We start from the raw sequence: 18,440 nt of genomic DNA, 5'->3' as shown, positions 1-18,440 counted from the left end.
GAGTACGGCCTTCTGGAAGCCATAGATTTGGCACCCTGGCCTGATGTTCTGCCCTCTTGTCCCAGTATATAAGGAGGAGGAGAACAAATAGTACCTAAACATATATTTTCTGGTTTTAAGAAGCCCAAATCCTTGTGGAGGGAGAATCCTTTCTCACAAGACAAGCTACAGTGAGAGCATTCTGAAGAAGAATTTTCCTATGAGGAATACTGGCCTGTAGAGAAAATCTTCAGTCCTGTACCTCATATAGTTTGATTCTAAAGCACTCTATGTAAGAGTGCATGATGCTTGTAGTATTAGGCACAATTTGTGTCAGTTTTTGATTCTTCCCTTCCTTCCTCCAAGTGTAAGCCTTACCCCCTGTGTGGTCTTACATGGGTACAAGGGGCTGCCACTGGAACGGGGATGAAAGCTCCCATTTTGTGTATCTTATTTGAATCTGAGGCAATATTGACTACATCTTTAAAACTGAAAATCTAGTAGCTGTACCTCTGCGCGCTTCTAGAAGTATTCAAAAACTAATTCCTTTAATTTTAGTGCTCTGTTCATCTCAATCATTCTTGTTGAAATCACCATCTTCAGAAACTTTAATTATGGTCGCAAGTCATTTTCTTGTGCCTGCAGTCCACAGCACCATCTCCAGCAGGGTTCCATAGAAACTCTCTGGACTGTGGAATGGGGGCAGGCAAAGGGCTGCAGAGGAAATCAGTGAAACGTAATATTCTTCCCTCCTTTTCTGCTCATGGAACTCTCTACTGGATCAAAGAGCCTTTTGTCAGCAGAGAGACGCAACTGGATATAATCCCCTTCTTACTATACAAATCCTTGGCAAATGGTAGCACATGAGTAATGGATTGTAATGATCCTCTAGTGGAGTGCTCAGAATTTGATACTTTAAGTGGTTTGATACTGCATTTTGCAGAAGTATCTCCCCTCTACATTTTTCCACAGACTGTTGTACTATACTTCAATATTGAAATGGGTGTAATTGGCATTAATGCCCCTTGATGTATGCAAAATATTCAACACTGTGAGATAATTTTATGGTGGCACAAAAATTAAGTAAACAAAAACAGACTTGTCATTGTTGGTTTGAGAGGGCAAGACTTATGGGAGAAGACAGTCATGGTAAAGAAAGGCAAAGGCAGAAGAAGACGACCAAATATGAGATGGGTTGACTACATAAAGGAAGCCATAACCGTGAGCTTGTAAGAGCTCAGCAGGGCTGTGTAGGACAGGACATTTTGGTAGTCATTAATTAATTCATAAGGTCCCCGTGCATTGGAGATGACTTGGTGGCACATGACAGCAACAGCAATTTTCTGGTTGAATTAGTATTCACCCCTCTTAAGTCAATACTTCTGGAAACACCTATAGGCAGATTTTTCTCTAGAGTCGCCTTATATTTAGCTCCATCCAGTCTTGGCCACACTACTGACCAGCCTCTCAGTCCCTACCAAGAAGAAGCATCTCCCAACATAATGCTGTTAGCACCAAGCTTTATCACGGGGATGGTGTTCTCAGGGCAATGAGCATTGTTGACATTGTGGTATACATAGCATTTTGCAGCAAGGCCAAAAATTCCATTATGGTCTCGGACTAGAGAACATTTTCCTGCATGTTTGCTATGTCTCCCACAAACTTGAAATACTGCAGATTTGAAATAGGCTTTGGTATGAGTTTGTTTCAGCAATGGCTTTCTTCTTGCCACACTTCCGTATAGCCCAGCTTTGTGGATCATCCATTTATCCCAAGGACAGCTTCCCCCAGCTCAGCTGCAGATCTCTCCAGCACCTTCAGAGTTTCCCTTGGCCTTTCAGTTACTTGCCTGATAATACCCTTCTTACTTGGTCATGGAAAATAACTAAATTTGTTTGTTTGTTTGGGTATTTTTTTTTACCCCATCCAATATGTTGCAGGTCTCTGGACAGCTTCAAGTCAAAATCCAATAAATACATATAAACCCAAATAATACAAAATACTCCACGACTGAGCATAAAACATAATTAAAATATTAAACATTAAAATTATAGAAAAATAAAAAGGTCTTGACCTGGCGCTGAAAAGTATATAACATCGGCACCAGGCAGACCTCTCTGGGGAGGTTGAGCCTTATTTCTGCTTTTAATAATGACTTTAATAGTGCTCCAGATGTTCATACTATTGTTCGGGATATTTTCCATAACCGAGCCCTAACTGGTGCTTCTGCATAATGTTAATTATTTTGATAGCTCCTGAGTGCTGAATTTAATTTCTTGATGTTGGTTCACTGATTTCTTTTTTAAACAATTATAATCCTTAGCAATGCTGTTGCTGGCGAAAGTGCACTGGATAGAATGGCGTGTGGCCTTGGTGGAAAACTTGTTTTGCCTATGATAAAAGAACATATTATGCAGATGCTTCAGAATCGTAAGTTATTTTATTCAGGTCTTTGAACCACTGTTAGAGCACACTTAATTAATAAAATTGTTGGTGGGGGGGGGGGAGGGCTGAGCACTGAAGATCCATGACAGTGGACAGGTTCACACTTCATGCTAAGCCGCCCTGCAGATAAGCCACGATCAGGCTTTCTGTGGCTTGTTCTCCCACTTATTTCCCCTCAGATTTGCAGCCAGCTACAGCATGTTTCTCAGTCACCTTTGTGACAGAACCCATCTTGTCTCCTCACCACAGCTGTCTCCCTGCTTCAGTCACTGCCCCTTTCATTCAGTACCTTTTCTGAAGTACATACATTTTTTTGTAACTTCTACTTGTCCCATATGTGTAATCCTGACTTGTCAATGTCCTTATATGTTGCAGCTGTCAAAGGGAATACCAAGGCAGAGTTGATAACATACACTGAAACTGGCAAAACAAGGCTGCATATAGCCTAATTTGTGCATAGTTGCAAAAGGTTTGGTAAGAATAATAAGGGGAAGGACATCAATTCAGAAATGGATCAAAAAAGACAAATGGAGTGAGCACACCAAAATGGTCACGTTGGGAAATATCTCTCACTTAGAAATGTAATTTTCTCACTTCTGAGTGTTGAACTAGTAGAAGACACTGAGAAGTGTCAGTTCAATGTTTCCTCACATCTCCAGCCCTCTCAGCATTTCACAAAGAGTGATATGAACGTGTTTTGCTTGCCAAGAAGCTCTTAGCCAATCCCAATGCTTATGGTGATATTTCTTTTCTGGGTTCAGATGACACGGGAACCCACCATGGATATGAACATTACTAGAACAAGCCATGGGATCTCAGGGTGGTTTGTGAAAGTTGAAGCATGCAGTGAAGGGTTTGTTTGACTCAGCAGCCCCCCATAACTGACTGACGTGGTGGGCTGTTGTACCATATGAACTGTGTAAATATGTAATCAAAGACAGGTTTGAATAATTTTGCAGACAGTGACAGGATCAAGAAAAGCTCTTACACTTTTGGTTAGAGGAGATATTTTTCTTCCTGCAGTACTTCTGAGCATCTCATGGGATGTCTCTGGATCTTCAGAGGTAATTTCTTAGGGTGCAAAGTATTATTGATAAAAGGTGAGACCTGGAAAGCCCCTAGTATGTGCACAAAACATTTTCTGTGGGACATTGGATTCTGGCCAGGGATTTTTCTTTTCTAAGCTTTAAAGGTTTTATTCAAAGAGATTCATCAGGAGCTACTGTATTCTTTAAGCAGGAAGATGCTTCCTGCTTGCAACTGGATTCTTTCTTCAAAGAATTGTTCAAGTGTGTGAAGGGAGTCCTACACCTATGTGTCATTCCCATTTGTTTGAACAAATACATGGGGATTGCATCTATCTGCACTAGCCTCCATTATTTTGCTGAAATAAGGGTCCAGGAAATAGTCCACTAAAGTCTTCTTACATAGAAATTAATACTAACACAGGATTTTGCATATAGGCCCTGGGGACAAGGTAAGTGCAGTCTCTTGTGATTATACACTTGGACAAAAACTGGTAAGGACTTTGGTGTATCAGAAAATAAGTCAATTGCTGTAAGCTAGCATTTGAATCTCCTCATTTATCTATACAATGGTAGTGGCAGGTAGCAACCTTGCGTAGCATCAGTTATTGGAAGGATGTTTTTTCTGCTATAAAGTCTGTTTGCCAGTTACATTCATCATTAAAGACATTGATGCATGCCCTGATGCCTCCCAAGGTGGTTCACAGGCACATGATAAGGTGTTCTTGGTAACAACATGAAGATTACAAAACATCCTTTCCCTTAGTGTTCAGCCAAGTGGTGAAATCATTCTTGCAGTTTGGATGTAGTGTTCCTGGCTTGATGGAACATACGGAATTGCAGTTGGACCCTGTAATTCTAGTCTTTTTTTAAACCGCAGTTCTCTAGTTTGGAATTAACAGAGAGAAGAATAGATGATCCTTGCTCTCACAGCCTTGCATGGAAGGGAAAACTGCTACAGTTGGCTTGGATCACAGAATCATAGAATAATAGAGTTGAGAGGGGCCAAGAAGGCCATTGGGTCCAACCTCCTGCTGTTACAGGGCACCAATTGACACCATCCCACTCAGATAACTGTCCAGTTTCTTTTTGAATGTCCCTAGTGTGGGAGAGCCCACAATCTCTCTAGGCAACTGGTTCCACTATTGTATTGCTCTAAAAGTGAGGAAACCTTTCCTGATAACAAGCCTGAATCTGGGTTGTCGCAATTTGAATTGATTATTCAATGTCCTTTACTCTGGTATCAGCGAGAAGAGATCTTGACCTTCCTCTTTGTGACAGCCTTCGAAGTACTTACGGAGTGATATCCTGTCCCACCTCCGCCTTCTCTTCTCAAGCCTGAACATGCCCAGTTCTCTCAGTCTCTCCTCATAGGACAATGTTTTTGTGTTTTGTTGCCCTCCTCTGGACCCTTTCTAATTTTTCTGCATTTTTTTCTGAAATCTTAGTGCCCAGAACCTGACCTTCTACTCCAGAAGAAGTCTGATTAATGAGGAGTATAGGGAAACTACTACTACTTCTGATTTGGAAGTACTAGTTCTTTTAAAGCATTTTTCTTAAATCTTGATGTCCAGAACTAGACACAGTATTCTACATTCATGTTTTGGATAAAAGTACTTTAGTACTTCTATATACTTTTTCCCAGCCAATAATACTTCAGTTTAATATCTTTCAATACAGCTGACTGGAAGTGCAGACATGCTGGACTGATGGCTTTGTCGGCTATTGGTGAAGGCTGCCATCAACAGATGGAGGGAATTCTGAATGAAATAGTTAACTTGGTTTTGCTCTTCCTTCGGGATACTGTAAGTTTATCCCATTTGTCTTCTCAAAATGTGTATTAGATTGTTTTGTGAACTTACTAATGAAAGCTAAATATTTCAGCACCCAAGAGTAAGATATGCGGCTTGTAATGCAATTGGTCAGATGGCTACTGACTTTGCACCAGGCTTCCAGAAGAAATTCCATGAGAAGGCAAGTGGAAAGCTATGTTGCCATATATGATCCATTTTATTTTGAGAACTTTCACTCATGGTACTCAACTGTGTTGTAGGTGATTGCAGCTCTACTACAGACCATGGAAGACCAAGGCAACCAACGTGTTCAGGCACATGCAGCTGCTGCTTTGATCAATTTTACTGAAGATTGTCCAAAATCATTGCTTATTCCTTATTTAGATAACTTAGTGAAGCACCTTCATTCCACTATGGTATTAAAATTGCAGGAGGTAAGACACTTTGGGATGATTGAATATGGTACTAATTTGACTTTAATATAATTGAGATTTAAACAAGTTTTAAAGTTTGTGTGGTTTCTGCCCCACAGTTGATAGAAAAAGGCACAAAGCTGGTTTTGGAGCAAGTTGTTACATCCATTGCATCTGTAGCTGATACAGCAGAAGAAAAGTTTGTTCCATACTATGATTTATTTATGCCATCTCTTAAACACATCGTTGAGAATGCTGTGCAGAAGGAACTTAGACTTTTACGAGGAAAAACCATAGAATGTATCAGCTTAATTGGTCTTGCAGTAGGTAAAGAGAAGGTAAGTTTCAGTATGAGTATTTTTTGCCTTTGACTTGGTGCTTGAATCATTTCATTATTTTTACCCTGCTATTCTGTCTGTGAACACACAGAATAGGTTATATCAAAAATGGTACTACTAAACCGCAGATGATGATGCCGACACTGCATTTATATCCCACCCTTTTCTCTCTTGTGAGGAACCCAAGGAAGCTCATATAGTCTCACTTTATCCTCACAAGAACAACCTACCCTAAGAGTCTGTGACTGGCCCAAAGTCACCCAGTAAGCTTCATGGCTGAGCAGGGACTAGAATTTGGATCTCCCAGGTATCCAGTCCAACACTGTAACCACCATGCCACGGTGGCTCTCCAATAACTGTAATCACCCTAAACTGAAACGAAAGATTCTTCAACCAGATTGTGTTCTCAACACCTCTTTGTTCCAGTATGGTGTTCTAATAACTGTTGGGGTTAGCTGAAGATAAAGTTTCCTGTTAAATAATACTACATTCAAATTCACACACGCGCACGCACACACACACACACGGGGCAGGGTAGGGAGGGGCTTGATAATGGTTTCAAGAACTTTTCTGTTAGGATCTTGTTTACTACATTTCAGAATGTAGTAAATTTTCCTCAGTAATAGTTAAGCACTAGTTTTCTCACTGAGTTTCAGGGGGTTTTTAAATAAAAATGTCTAATTTGCAGACGGCATGATAAATGAAGTGATTTTGCACATAATAAGCTATTAAGATGTTCTTTCGAACTAAACCAAATAGCTTTTTTTAATTCCTGGTGTCAGATTTCTTCTGCAGCCTCTGACCTATTATCTCTGATCTGTAATACCTTCTGGGAATGTGGATAAGCAGGGGACTTGTCCATATGGTACCCTTTCTAATGCCTTGTGTAAACCCACAACACAGGGAAGCATCTAGAAACCATACCACTGACCAAAAAAATCCCTTAGACACAGCTACCATTCCCAACTGGCAGTTGACTGGAGATGCCCTTCTCCAGTCCTGGCTCATTTACCGTGGCTTTACCTGCCCTGCATACTATCCCCAGTGAGAGGAGACTTGGTCATCCTTGAAGCCAGATCCTAGCAGATGCACTAGGAGGAGCATCCTCCTGACATATACTCAGGTCCTAAAACCTTCCCTTCCCTGCATCCTTTCCCAGTGGAAGAGGACTCTGAGTGAGCAAAGCAGCTTTACTGTGTAGGCCTTGTCCAACACAAAAGAAAACAATATGGTGTCCGTTACTTAACCAGTCACCCTTCAGATTTCCGTCATTTTTTTTTAACCTGAATTTAGGCGAGAAGTGATTCTACAGGTTTTATAACTTAGTTAAACCTAGGATCAAGGAAAACCTACAATGTAAATGACTTTTCTAGAATCAAAATGATCCAAGCTTGGTATGAAAGTAGATGCATCTAATATTTCATATTCCCTGTTAGGAGACTGTCTGAATGACAGATGTAGAGAACAACATACTACTTGTTAGGCAACCTATTATGTGACTTGATGGAAAAGTCTTTTACAATGCTTGAATGAGAATGCAAAGACTTCCAGAGCAAATTTGTGTGACAGTTGAATTTTCCTAAGTACACTGACTTGCTCTTACGTTCTTCTGTTAAAACCACTAATTTTTCCTTTCCTAGTGTTACCTATGGAACATTTTAATAGTTTGGGCATATTTACAATTCATGCTGTCAGAAGCATTAGCATACACTAAATAAACTATTTAGGCTTAATGACTATTTAATAACTGCCATAGCTTTTTTTCTCTCTGTTTCTAGTTCATGCAGGATGCATCAGATGTAATGCAGCTCTTGCTAAAAACACAGACTGACTTTAATGACTTGGAAGATGATGACCCTCAGGTATGTCAAATAGTTACTTCCAGCACTTTTACCACTTTTAAGTATCTTGTATAATTACCTTGTTCCAAGAGCGTCCCATTCAATGTGTCAGTATGCTGGCCATTTGGATGGCAAGTTCTATCTGGTGTGTAGAAACCGTCATCATAAACTAACTCCTCCCACCACCCAGAACTAGCAAGGAACGTGTGTTTATGCCTTGGTCCTGGTCTCTGTGCTCCTCCCTGCCAGTCCATGCCTTGCCTTTGCCTGGGACACAGCATGTTCTTATCTGTCTTCAACAAACTTTTTCCAGGCCTCTTTTCTTTCAGTCTTTGTTCTGTCTCTTACCTTAGCAAGTTTTTCTTTCTGTCTGGTCAGTTCTTTCCTTTCTTGCTGTTCTGCTTTTTTGCCACAGGATGGCATTGTCTAGCAAGAAGAGTTCCAAGCCTAGTGAAGAAAAGGAAAAGAAGTGGAGGGTTTGACATGTTAGAATCTTCCAGACTCCAGAGTCTGTTCACAAGGTGCCACCTATCTTGTTCAGCCCATGGTCAACTTTACCTGCAATAGTGGAAAAATTATGGGAGGGCCTGTAGCACTTAAGAATGGCTAAAACCTGGGCCTGGCAAACTTGTTCTCACAACCACTGATTATCCAGCAGCACAGCAGACAAGGCAGATCAGCATGGAGCCTTCATGGATAACATGTAATAGTGCACCCTCTTCATAGTTCCTATCTCAGTGGAGGTCAACCTAGACATCGATCCCGATGAGTTTGCAAGGGCGCATAACCTCTTTTGAGGCCTCAGGAAAAAGAAAACACTGTGATACACCAATTTTTTTTCCAATATTTTTGTTTACCCTGGGTTGTACAGCCTTCAGCATGGTCACAGGAATGTGCCATTTTGGAGAGGGAATCTGGTAGGAATCAAAGACAAGAAGTTAGATATGTCCTCTTCAAAAAGGGATGAAAATTCTCTAAGCTTCCTCCTCCTCTTCTTACTTTAGTTCCTTCAGAGCTCCATTCAATTCATCCTTTCTTCCATGTAGCTATAAGTTCACAAGCCCACCTGGACTAGAATTCCTCACTAGATCTCATACCTCCAGTCAGGGCTACTCCGGAGGCATATCATGCCTTACAGAGGCATATCTCAACATCCCCTTTGCTGGACAACACCAACACTTTCTCCACTTCTCATATAAGAGACAGCATTTTCAGGGTAGTGCTCATGGGCTAGCATCAGCTTCAAGAGTCTTTCCAAGTTGATGGTAGCAGTGGGAGCTCACTTCAGACTGAACTCCATTCACATCTATCCCCATGTAGATTAACTTGTCTTGTCTCGTCTCTGAGAACATGGGTTCCTAATAAACTTCCAAAAGAACCACCTCCAGGCCTCCAAGTTGCTCATTCATCTGAGGACAGCTTTAGACATCTCCAAAAAACAAAACAAAATCTTGGCCCAGGAAAGTTTTTCCAGGATTGAACAAGTAGCAAAGTCCCTTCTCCAGTCTCACTCAGATCATCTCATGCTAGTTCTCATGATACCCTCCTTAGGGATCCTGTCATGGGCTGGGTTACATTCCAGCCTCCTACAGTGGTGGCTCTTCCCCTCTCAGTCCAAAATAATCCAAAATAGCATATCAGAATCATTCTGTCACAATCAGAACATCTCTCTTATGTACCACAAAGCAAAAGGCACTCTCATTCAGAAACCCCATGGCATTGCTGTGACCATGAATGTCAGTATGGAGAGGTGCAGGGCTCACTACCAAGACCATCCCATTCAAGGAGCCTAGCTCCGAAGGTGAAACACCAGTATATCAAGCCAGCATCAACTTGACCCAAACAAAATAGCCTTTGTTTTAATCTGGCAATGACTTTGCTGTCACTTCAGCCTACCCCTGGTGGACCTTTTTGCCTCCCTCCTCAACAGTGAACGACTTTGCTTCTCCAGATAGCTTGTGCAAGTAGCAGAATCTACAGGTGCTCTTCACTCTCCTGACCCCGGGACAGACATTACACATTCCTGCAGTTTCTACTTCTGGCCAAGGTTTTCAGGAAGATCAAGCAAGAGCATATAGCTGTAATATTCATGGCAACCAGAAATAATGGCTGTCCCAGATCTTACAACTGGCAAGTCAGACCATGGTTCCTTCCATTGACTTTGTCATGTAAGGCTTTGTCTAGCATCTGGACCCAAATGGCAGCATCTAGATGTTTGGCTACTGAGTGCCAGACATTTTCTCCCTAGGCTGTTCAGCTGAGGTAACAGAAATTATGTTATCCTCCAGGAGACCATTTGTCAAATGAAATACAGTAAACAACCCAGAACACATTTATTTGTTGGTCCAAAAGAAAATCCATAGATCACAAGACAGCAGGAATCAAAGAGGTGCTTCTATTCCTACAACTGGGGCTCGATGTGGGACTCAAGGCTAATGCAATTCTCAGGCAAGCCATAGCTCACTCTTCTTCCCTTTTGAAGCCCTGCTGCAGGACATATAGTGCTCACCCACACTTTAAATGTTTCTTCAGGGAAGCATCACTCATATCCCATCCAGTTATAAATTGGTTTGTTATGTGGAACCTTTCTGCGTTCTCCTCTCTTCTCTTCAAACCTTTTAGAACTGTATCTCTGTTTCCTCTCACTTAAGGTTTTATTTCTGATAGCAGCAACATCTGCCCAGAGAGTTCAGAGTTATCAGCCCTCTCTGTGAGGGACCTTTCAGTACGTGTAGATTCTGTGTATATTCAGAAAGGATTCTGTCATACTCCAGTTGGATCTATTCTTAATTCTCAAATTCAACACAATTTTCACAGAATGGAATCAATTGTGTGTCTTCCTGCCCTAATCCTTCTCACTGGAAGTTCTCCTTCTCACTCAATGGATGTTACAAGGGCCATCAAAATCTACCCAAAGATGACTGAGGAACTCAAACATTCTGATTCTTTATTTGCTTTCATCCAGTGGCCTTGGGCAAAAAGCTTCCTGCTACCCTCACCAGGTGGCTCAAGAGTGTAAAAAATTTCCTTAACTTACACAGTCCACCAAGACTGCAGCTATCTCAGATTTGTCTGTTAGCGCTTGCTCAGCAGAGATCTGTAGGGCAGCCATGTGGTCTTCACAGCACACCTTTGTAAAGTGTTATAGGATGAACAGATACGCATAGGCCAAAGCAGCCTTCAGGCATAGAGTATTACAGTAGCTCTGCCTCAACCTACCTTGCCTTCCTTGGGGCTCAGCCAGTGGAAATACTGTACATCCATGGTGGATATTTTTTCACACTGCAGGGGAATGAACTATTGGTATTCACTTCAGTGTGCAGGTGACATCCATACTGCACATTCTGGCAGGCTAACCACCCTTGTAAGTAATAGCATTTATTACCGCCTTTCTTAGAGAGTGTGCCAAATTGATGGTTTTTCCATTCTTTTTACTTTCTGTGTTTGAGTTAGTATGTTAATGGCTGCTACGTAGTTACTGTGTCCAAAGGTTCAGGTAGAAAAGAACTGTCTGGAATGAACAGCCAAGCCAGGGGCAAGGCAGAAACCTGATACTACGTTCCTTCCCTGTCCTGGACAAGTTAACTTCTTCTCACCAAGTGAGATTGGAACTTCATAGTAATTATGCATATTTTATGTACAAATGAATTCTTTGATAATGTGGCTTGTGAAGGTTTCTAGTTTTATTAGCTCAGTGTTTCACTATACGTATAGTGAATCTGATTTTATTTTCCAGAGAAATTAGCTACAATGATGGTGAAGGGGGAAGGAGCCAGACTGTAATTAGCTTTATAAACAGCTAGCTAAAGATTCATTAAGTGTGATGAATAGAGGTAGAATGGAGAATGAGACCCATCACCAACTTTGTTGTGACCCTCTTGGTGATTAAATTCTCATTTTTAGTAGCTTCTGCGATCTCCACTTGTCCCAGCACGATTTGAGTAATCTTATTATAGTCTCTCTCCTCGCCTATAGGGATAATGTGGATATACAGAAAATATCTTCACTTGAAGAAATCAGAGTAAAAATATTCTTCGTCAACATAGCTGTAGTGCAAATCAGTTCTATAGTACTTTCCCCTTTTTCCTTAATCAGTGCAGTACTCAAAAACCACAAATTTCTAGGCGTTTTGGTTTTGCTGTTTTTAAACTGTTGTTCATATGTTACAGAGCATAATGGCTCAGACAGAGCTATGAAACCTTGGACAGGTTATATATCAGCCTATATCTCCTATCCTCATTATGCAAATACAGTGGTACCTCGGCTCACAAACTTAATCTGTTCCACAACTCTGGTCATAACCCGAATTGGTCGCAAGCCAAGTCAAATTTCCCTATAAGGCTCAGTTGTAAATAAGGTTAATCTGTTCTGTAAATATTTTTTTAAATCACAAACATTTGAAACAAAGTAACAAAGTATGATACAGTAGCGAACACTAACCTAGGTGTGGGGGAGGTTATTGTTTGAAGGAAGAGTCCAAATGATAATTGTGCGATAGCGATTGTGCTTGGGGGAGGAGATGGCCGCAATCATGCTCAGTGGGGGGAGATGGGCGCGAACGCAATTGTGCTCATACGGGGAAGCTGGCCGTGCTCGTGTTCGTGCAGCAACATGGCCACGATCGTGGTTGTCACCCAATGTGGAGTTTGTGCACTGAGGCAAAATTTTTCTGAAATTTCTGTTCGCAACCAGATTTGGTCGTGAACTGAGGCATTCGTGAGCCAAGGTACCACTGTAATGTACTTTGTAAGGATTGCAACAAGATAATTTTGGGAAGTGTGTGAATGTTCAAAACATTACATAAGTATGAAGCGTTGTTCAGTTCTTAGATTTCTAAATTCCTTCCTACCCGTGATACCAATATCTAGCCTGAGGAAGTGCTAATTTTTAAAATGGGTTTGATTTTCACTTAGTCCAGGAAGTAATACAGCTTTGTACTATATTGTTGAAGGAAAGGAAAGTGAACAAAAACTATACATTTACAGATATCATATATGATTTCCGCATGGGCTAGAATGTGCAAGATCCTTGGAAAGGAATTCCAACAATATCTTCCTGTTGTTATGGGCCCTTTAATGAAAACAGCATCAATTAAACCTGAAGTGGCTCTCCTTGACAGTAAGTTATGGCACTTAACGCATTCTCACTTCTTTTTGTAAAAAATGGCACAGCTCTACTAACATAATTTTTTCTCTCACCAGCACAAGATATGGAGAATATGAGTGATGATGATGGCTGGGAATTTGTAAACCTAGGAGACCAGCAGAGTTTTGGCATCAAGACTGCAGGCCTTGAAGAAAAAGCAACCGCATGCCAAATGTTGGTGGGTGCTAATTTGATCATTTCTTTGAACAGAAATCACAGTCAAGCAGAACAAATTTCCCTAAAGCTGAGTAGAGTTTCTTTTTACAAGCTGAATGTGATTCATAGACAATTAACATGGAAAGGGTGGAATGGCTAGCTGGCTGATTCAACGGACTTCTCATGCCAGAAAAGGTTAGCAGGTTTTCCTTTTGGGAAAAAGGAGGAGAATAAAACACGGAAAAAAAGGAGCCTATGGTCAGGACAGACAATATTCTTGAGGAATGTCTCCAGATTAACATGTCAGAAAAAGGATTTAGTAGACTAGGTTACTACAAGCAAATTGAAGTAGATCTTTGCTTTCTTGGTCTGTAGGTGTAGCTTGTCTGTTTCTGTTAAAATTTTATCAGTTCTTCTTCCTGGTCTCTGTGCATCAAACATATGGCCTCTGTGCCTGCATGGGACCTATTGTCAGGAAGATTTTCTCAACTAAGCTCATTCTGGCGGGGGCTGTGCCCTTTCTCTGATATATATAGAACCATAGAAACAGAGCGAGGCAGAAGGAGTCTGCCAGGCCATCTAGTCTGACCCCCAACTCCAGCCGGCTCCACTCACGACATGCCTACCCTGTGCATGTCTAGCCTGTCCTTGGACACCCTCACTGATGAGGCCTCAACCACCTCCCGTGGATGCCCATTCCATACCCTCAGGGTCCTAACTTAGGAAGTACTGCCTGGCATCTAAATTGAACCTTGGTTCCCTGAACTTCATTCTATTGGAGCACATCCTGTCCTTCTCTGCAGGGGAGAACAGGTCTCTACCCACCTCCGTGTGACACCCCCTCACATACCTGTATGTTGCCAACAGATCCTCTTGGAGCCTCCTCTTCTCCAGGCTGACAAGACCCAGTTCCCTCAGTCTCGCCTCATAAGGGTTTCCCTGCAAACCGGCCACCAACCTTGTGGCCCTACGCTGCACTGACTCTAACCTTGCTGTATCCTTCCTGTAATGAGGGGCCCAAAACTGAACACCATACTCCAGTTGAGGGAACACCAGTGTCATATAGAGTTTTTGCAGTACCTCTCAATCTAGAAGCCACACGTCTAACTATGCAACCAAGGGTTGCATTCTCCCTCTTGACCACCACATCACACTGCTAACTCATATTTAGCCTGCAGTCAACCAGTATCTTGTGATCCCTTTCACAAGTGCTGCTCTCCAGCCATTTGTCCCCTAACCTGTACTTATGACACCCATTCCTATGCCCAAGTGCACTTAGCACATTGAATGCCATCCTGTTGTCTCCTGCCCACTTCCATAGCCTGTCCAGATCCTTTAGGATCTGGAGTACCTGCTCCTCCGTTGTGGCCACTGCCCTGGTTTTAGTATCGTCTGTGAATTTGATCAACAGACTGTTCACCCCTTCTTCCATGTCGTTGATGAAAAGATTAAGCAGGATCCCTGGGGACCCCACTTGTCACTGACCTCCATTCCATTCTGATGATTCCCCACTAATGGGTACCTTCTGCTTTCAGTCAGTCAACCATGTCCTAATGCATTGGACAGTGCATTGGTCTATCTCAAAACTCCTCAATGTCTCAACCAAGATATCATGGGGCACTTTGTCAAAGGCCTTGCTGAAATCCAGGTAAACCACATCCACGCATCCCCTCCATCTAGCCATCTCGAAACCTTGTCATAGGATTCCTCAAGGTTTGTCTGGCAGGACTTGTTTTTGCGGAAGCCGTGTTGTGTGGCCGCCAGCCTCCCTTCTCTATCTAGCATCACTAGACTTCTCGCTGTTGTGAGCCTTTCCATTGTTTTTCCTACAGCAGACATAAGGCTAATGTCCCTTCTACTCCCCTTTTTAAAAATTGGGAGCTCTGACGCCACCCTCCAGTCCTCTGGACCACTAAAAAGGCCACAAAATGACAGAGGCCCAGAAGGGCAAGGCCAAGTGCATCAGCACTGTCTGCGCATGTGTAAGTGCTGGTTCCTCTGGCAATTCGTACACCATGGCAGGGGGTTCCATCTACCTGCACTTCTGGCAGTGGTGGCCCCCAGTCTACTGTCCCATTCCTGCAGTTCCTGCACTGTTCCTGTGCCTGTTCCTGTGCACTCTATGGCCATTCCTGTGCAGTCCTTTCCTCAGTTCCTTCACAGGCTCCTGCAGTTATCCTGACTGAACTGGCAGCAACGCTGTCCTTTTCTGCATTTTTCTACAGTGGGGTCCTGGTCTACAGCCCAGGTATTCTGAGACTGGGACACGGGTTCCTGCTCACACCGGTTCCTGCACCCAGTCTCATGCCAGTTCCTGCACTGCAGCTGTCTACCCTCCCTGGCAACCTTCCTCACCATCTGGAGATTCATTGATCTTAGACCCAGACAACCACATCTCAGTCTCAGACTTGCCACCACCCTCAAGTAGGTGCTTGATCTCTCAGTCCCCAAAGATTTGGGATTCCCCTTACAAAAATGTCCACATGATGGCATCAGTTGGACTGGATACACAGAGGATTCGGTGTTGGTGGCTATTCTGTTTTTTCTGTGAAAGATCTAGGGAGGGTGCCAACACAGCCTCAACCAACATCCAGCCAGTTGGAAAGCCTGTACCGGGTCCAGGTGGTTGACATCCCATTACTTCAACTCCACTATCATAGTGGAGAGAGCCTCTATCAAGAGTTTTGCAGCCAGATTGGGGAGCTGCCCTTTTTCCAGCAAAGGTATCTTAAATACCCACACTGACAACTGGCAGAAGAGACTTGCCACTGAGAGGTGATGCTGCTGACCACTGCAGCCTGCCAGTTTTCCTCCAGCTGCATGGACCTGGTTCAAAGGAAGCCACCAGTCCATCACCACTGGCACTTTCTGCACCAGTTCCTGTGATGGTTCCTGCAATGGTCCTGGTGGAACCGACGGTGACCCACTTTCATTTTAATGCACTAGACATTGCCCTCTCCCATGTTGGTGCAGGTGGTAACTCTGCTGTCGAAGGGAGTGTCTCAGCCCATTCCATTATCCTATCACAGCTTTGGATTCTACTCTTGGTACTCTGGAGTACCAAAGATGGACAGTGGCGTCTGTTTCATTCTAGATGTGCTGGATGTGAACTTCTTCATCCACCATAAGCAGTGTTGCATGGTCTTGTGCACAATCTTCAGTCATTGTTGCACCAAGAGGGCTGCTTCATCTCAGTTGACTACATTGGAGTGAGACTCAGTGTGGCAACAGAGTTGGCATACCTTCCAGTGGATAGGGCAGCAGCATTGATCAACTTTGCCTTGGGCTCTAGGTTGAACCCAGGGTGGTGGTGCAGCAGGTGAAGTGGCTCCTGGCACTCATGGCAGCGACAGTCACAGTTGTCCCATTGGCCAGGCTATGAATGTGACCACTGTAACTCTGGTTTGTGCATGCCTACTCGCCCCAGTGCGATTCAGCTCGGAAGCAGCTGGTGCTCCTGTATTTGATTTAGCCAGACTTCACCTAGTGGGCCTGCCAACACAATCTAGCAGAGAGAGGAGGACTGGACCCTGATTATAGATGTGTCACAGCCAGCCAAGGAAATGTACTGCACCAGTGGCAGGACCCATGGAGTCTGGACAAATGGGGACCAGAGGGAGCATACAAGGTGATCCAAATCCCACAGTTGCCTCAATTTGCAGATCTGGGGCTGCTGTTTCAAGAGAGACATTGTTATATTCATTCACCTGACTGGGACCGTCAACATCATGGTAGGCCGCCTTAGCAGGAGGACCAAGTGCGTTGTGCATGAGCACAGGAAGAAGGTGTCAGAACACCCACAACCAGTTTATAGTTTCAATGGGAATTTGAGCCCAGACAGTGAAGATGAAGGGGTAGTAGAGTGTTAACAAGCTCCAGTATCAAATCAAGGTCAGAGAATGTCTGGGGAGCAAAAAGGGGAGTTGTTAGTCCAAGTGGGTGGAGGTGATGGGCAACTGGTCTGTGGGAATGGGAAATAGCACAGCATGAGATGGAGCTGACAGTCATGGCTGACAAGAGCCCTGATCTACCAATGAGAGAACGGGGAGAACCTGGGAAGTGGGCAGGTTTCACACTAGGAGTTGAGCAGTATGTCTGACATTACGGGCCCTTCTCCTGCAGAGGTGATGCCAGTTGCTTAGAGACAAGACAGGCAGGAGATTCACTTGATGGAGAAACAGGAGGAGCACCATCAGATGATGTTTCGCAGCATCCTGCTTGCGGGGCTGTTCAGGAAAAAATGATATAAGGGGATTAAGGATTGGGGATTGAGAAGTGTTAGATTGGGCTCAAAACTTCACTTCGGGTGAACTTGGAGATGTGCAGCTATAGGGATGTGCAACAATTTGCAAAAAAACTCTGGAGCAGCATGTTTACTCAAGAAGAGGACCGTACCCCATAGCAGAGTGGACCCTGGGAGATACACCCAGAAGTCCTGACACAGCTCTTTGAAACCAGGGGTACTCCATTGGTAGACCTCTCTGCCAAAAGCACCACCATCTGCTCTCAATCTGGGCTCAGCCAGGGATATGTGTTCCTTCACTGGGAGAGAACCTGTTTCCACTGTTCCTACTGATCACCATGAAGCTGGCAAAGATCCTGCATCCTCATCACATCATGGTGGCCCCAACAGGCATGGTTAGCCCACCTCCTTTGCCCAACTGCAATTTCATTCAATTACCTTTGAGTCGAAACAACATCCCTCAAAGTGAGAGATGATCCTGCACCTGAATGTTAGGACCATCCACCTCACTGCACGGGGAATCAACTGGTTGATGGGAGTCTTCCTATCCATACCATAACGCAGGCGACTCTAAATATGACTTTGCAACCAAGCACAGGGAAAGTCCCTACATGTCAAAAAGGATCTCTTTTTGCAGCCTTGAATCCACATTGGATATCCATCCATCCAGCAAACAGTAGGGGGTTGGACCCGATGGCCTTCCGGCTCCTTCCAATTCTGCTATTCGATGATTCTGTGATTCTATATCCTCAGCTTCCTCCATGTACTATACTCCAGAGACCTGCAGCCATCCTCCAGGAAGGTATATCTGCAGTGATTACTTTGTTCCATGGGATGGTAAACAGTTTTTCTTAATATTCTCACATCCACTATCCTGTCAATTCATGGGAATTCTATGTAATCTGGTCCCATAACCTCATTTCTTTGTGTGAGGATAGAGCCTGCTGGTGGTCATGCAGGCTCTTACTCAGCCTTCTTCAAGCCACAGTGGATTTATGCCTCTACTCTTAGAAGATTGCCTTATCTGGTGGTAATCCCTTTGGCCATGCTGGTGAGCGACCA

At 43.4% G+C, this 18,440-nt stretch overlaps 1 protein-coding gene across 1 annotated transcript in view; it reads left to right on the top strand.

Moving 5' to 3' along the window:
- The window catches only part of IPO5 (importin 5), a 66,067-nt gene that overhangs the window by 16,567 nt on the left and 31,060 nt on the right, over positions 1 to 18,440 (top strand). The window contains exons 10-17 of the mRNA XM_044428533.1: positions 2,303 to 2,409; positions 5,130 to 5,254; positions 5,334 to 5,423; positions 5,503 to 5,676; positions 5,775 to 5,993; positions 7,772 to 7,855; positions 12,820 to 12,952; positions 13,036 to 13,157. Coding sequence (XP_044284468.1) covers positions 2,303 to 2,409; positions 5,130 to 5,254; positions 5,334 to 5,423; positions 5,503 to 5,676; positions 5,775 to 5,993; positions 7,772 to 7,855; positions 12,820 to 12,952; positions 13,036 to 13,157 — 1,054 coding nt within the window. The remainder of the gene's footprint in view (positions 1 to 2,302; positions 2,410 to 5,129; positions 5,255 to 5,333; positions 5,424 to 5,502; positions 5,677 to 5,774; positions 5,994 to 7,771; positions 7,856 to 12,819; positions 12,953 to 13,035; positions 13,158 to 18,440) is intronic.

The sequence above is a fragment of the Varanus komodoensis genome, unplaced genomic scaffold (assembly GCF_004798865.1).
Source record: "Varanus komodoensis strain SLA01 unplaced genomic scaffold, ASM479886v1 scaffold2, whole genome shotgun sequence".
In the NCBI taxonomy this organism is placed as follows: Eukaryota; Metazoa; Chordata; class Lepidosauria; order Squamata; family Varanidae; genus Varanus; species Varanus komodoensis.
This window is presented reverse-complemented; position numbering and strand designations above follow the sequence as displayed.